We start from the raw sequence: 1115 nt of genomic DNA on the forward strand, positions 1-1115 counted from the left end.
CCCAGGTGCCGCCGGACGGCGCAGCGGGCCAGGTGCTGCAGCCGGCGCGGCCGGCCTGCCATGCGCACTGCCGAGGCGTAGAAATCCCGGTGCTCCTGGAAAAGATGGGGGGGAGACAGGACACAGAGGGGTGAGCGAGCTGGGGTTGGGGGGGGACACCCACGTCAGGGTACCCTGCACCCCCTTACCTCCCACAGCTCCGGGGGCACGGTCCCCACCCAGCCCTCGGCAGGGGGAATGCGGTCGTAGGCGTTGAGAACCACCTCCAGCGCCGGCGGGTGCCGGCAGCAGAACTTGAGCATCTGGTGACAGAGATGTGTCACCAAGGGGGACACACACACACACCGCCGTGACCCCGTCACCCTCCCCAGCACGCTCCCCCCCACCCAAATTGCCCACCTTGGGGTGGACAGGGCCGGCGCCGTGGTTGAGGAGGAGGGTGATGGTTTCCTCGGGGCGCTGGTGCCGGTACTCCTCGACGGCGTGGAGGGCGCAGTCCATGGGGGTGTAACCGGCGCAGTTGGGGACGGTGGCATCGGCCCCGTGCCGCAACAGCAGCCGCACCAACCTGGCTTGCCCGTTACCGCAGGCGTTGTGCAACGGCGTGTGATCCTTGCGGCCGGCGGCACCGGGATCGGCACCGGCCGCCAACAACCGCTCGACCACCTGGTAGTAACGCTCGGCATCCTCGGGGCGCTCGGCGGCCGAGCAGGCGGCGTTGAGGGGGGTCTCGCCTTGGCGGCTGCGACGGGCAGGATCGGCGCCGTGTCGCAGGTACAGCTCCACGTGGGCCACCAGCCCCTGCCGCGCCGCCACGTGCAGGGCCGTCAGCTGCCGGTCCCTCGTCCCCAGGTTCACCCGTGCCCCGTGCGCCAGCAGCAGCTCCGCGCACCTGGGGATGGATAGACATGGGTGAGCTGGGGCTGGGGGCCCCCCCAGAGCCCCCTTTCGCCCCCTGGGGCCCCCCCCCCGGGACCACCATCACCCCCGGGTTCCCCCCACCCCAGGACCACCGGGATGCAGGTGAGTGCTGCAGCGTGGGGTTGCAAACATCGAGTCCCACCAGGGAGCCCCGGGACCTGGAAGGGCGGGGCTTGACTTTAGGGGGCGGGGTT

The 1115-nt window shown here is 71.1% G+C and overlaps 1 protein-coding gene across 1 annotated transcript in view; it reads right to left on the reverse strand.

Annotated features, from left to right (window-relative positions):
* ASB16 (ankyrin repeat and SOCS box containing 16) overlaps positions 1–1115 on the reverse strand; it is a 3724-nt gene that overhangs the window by 1300 nt on the left and 1309 nt on the right. The window contains exons 3-5 of the mRNA XM_010561454.1: positions 400–892; positions 189–302; positions 18–95 (exon numbers count right to left, since the gene is read on the reverse strand). Coding sequence (XP_010559756.1) covers positions 18–95; positions 189–302; positions 400–892 — 685 coding nt within the window. The remainder of the gene's footprint in view (positions 1–17; positions 96–188; positions 303–399; positions 893–1115) is intronic.

This window comes from Haliaeetus leucocephalus, unplaced genomic scaffold (assembly GCF_000737465.1).
Source record: "Haliaeetus leucocephalus isolate CR32 unplaced genomic scaffold, Haliaeetus_leucocephalus-4.0 Scaffold144, whole genome shotgun sequence".
Classification (NCBI taxonomy): Eukaryota; Metazoa; Chordata; class Aves; order Accipitriformes; family Accipitridae; genus Haliaeetus; species Haliaeetus leucocephalus.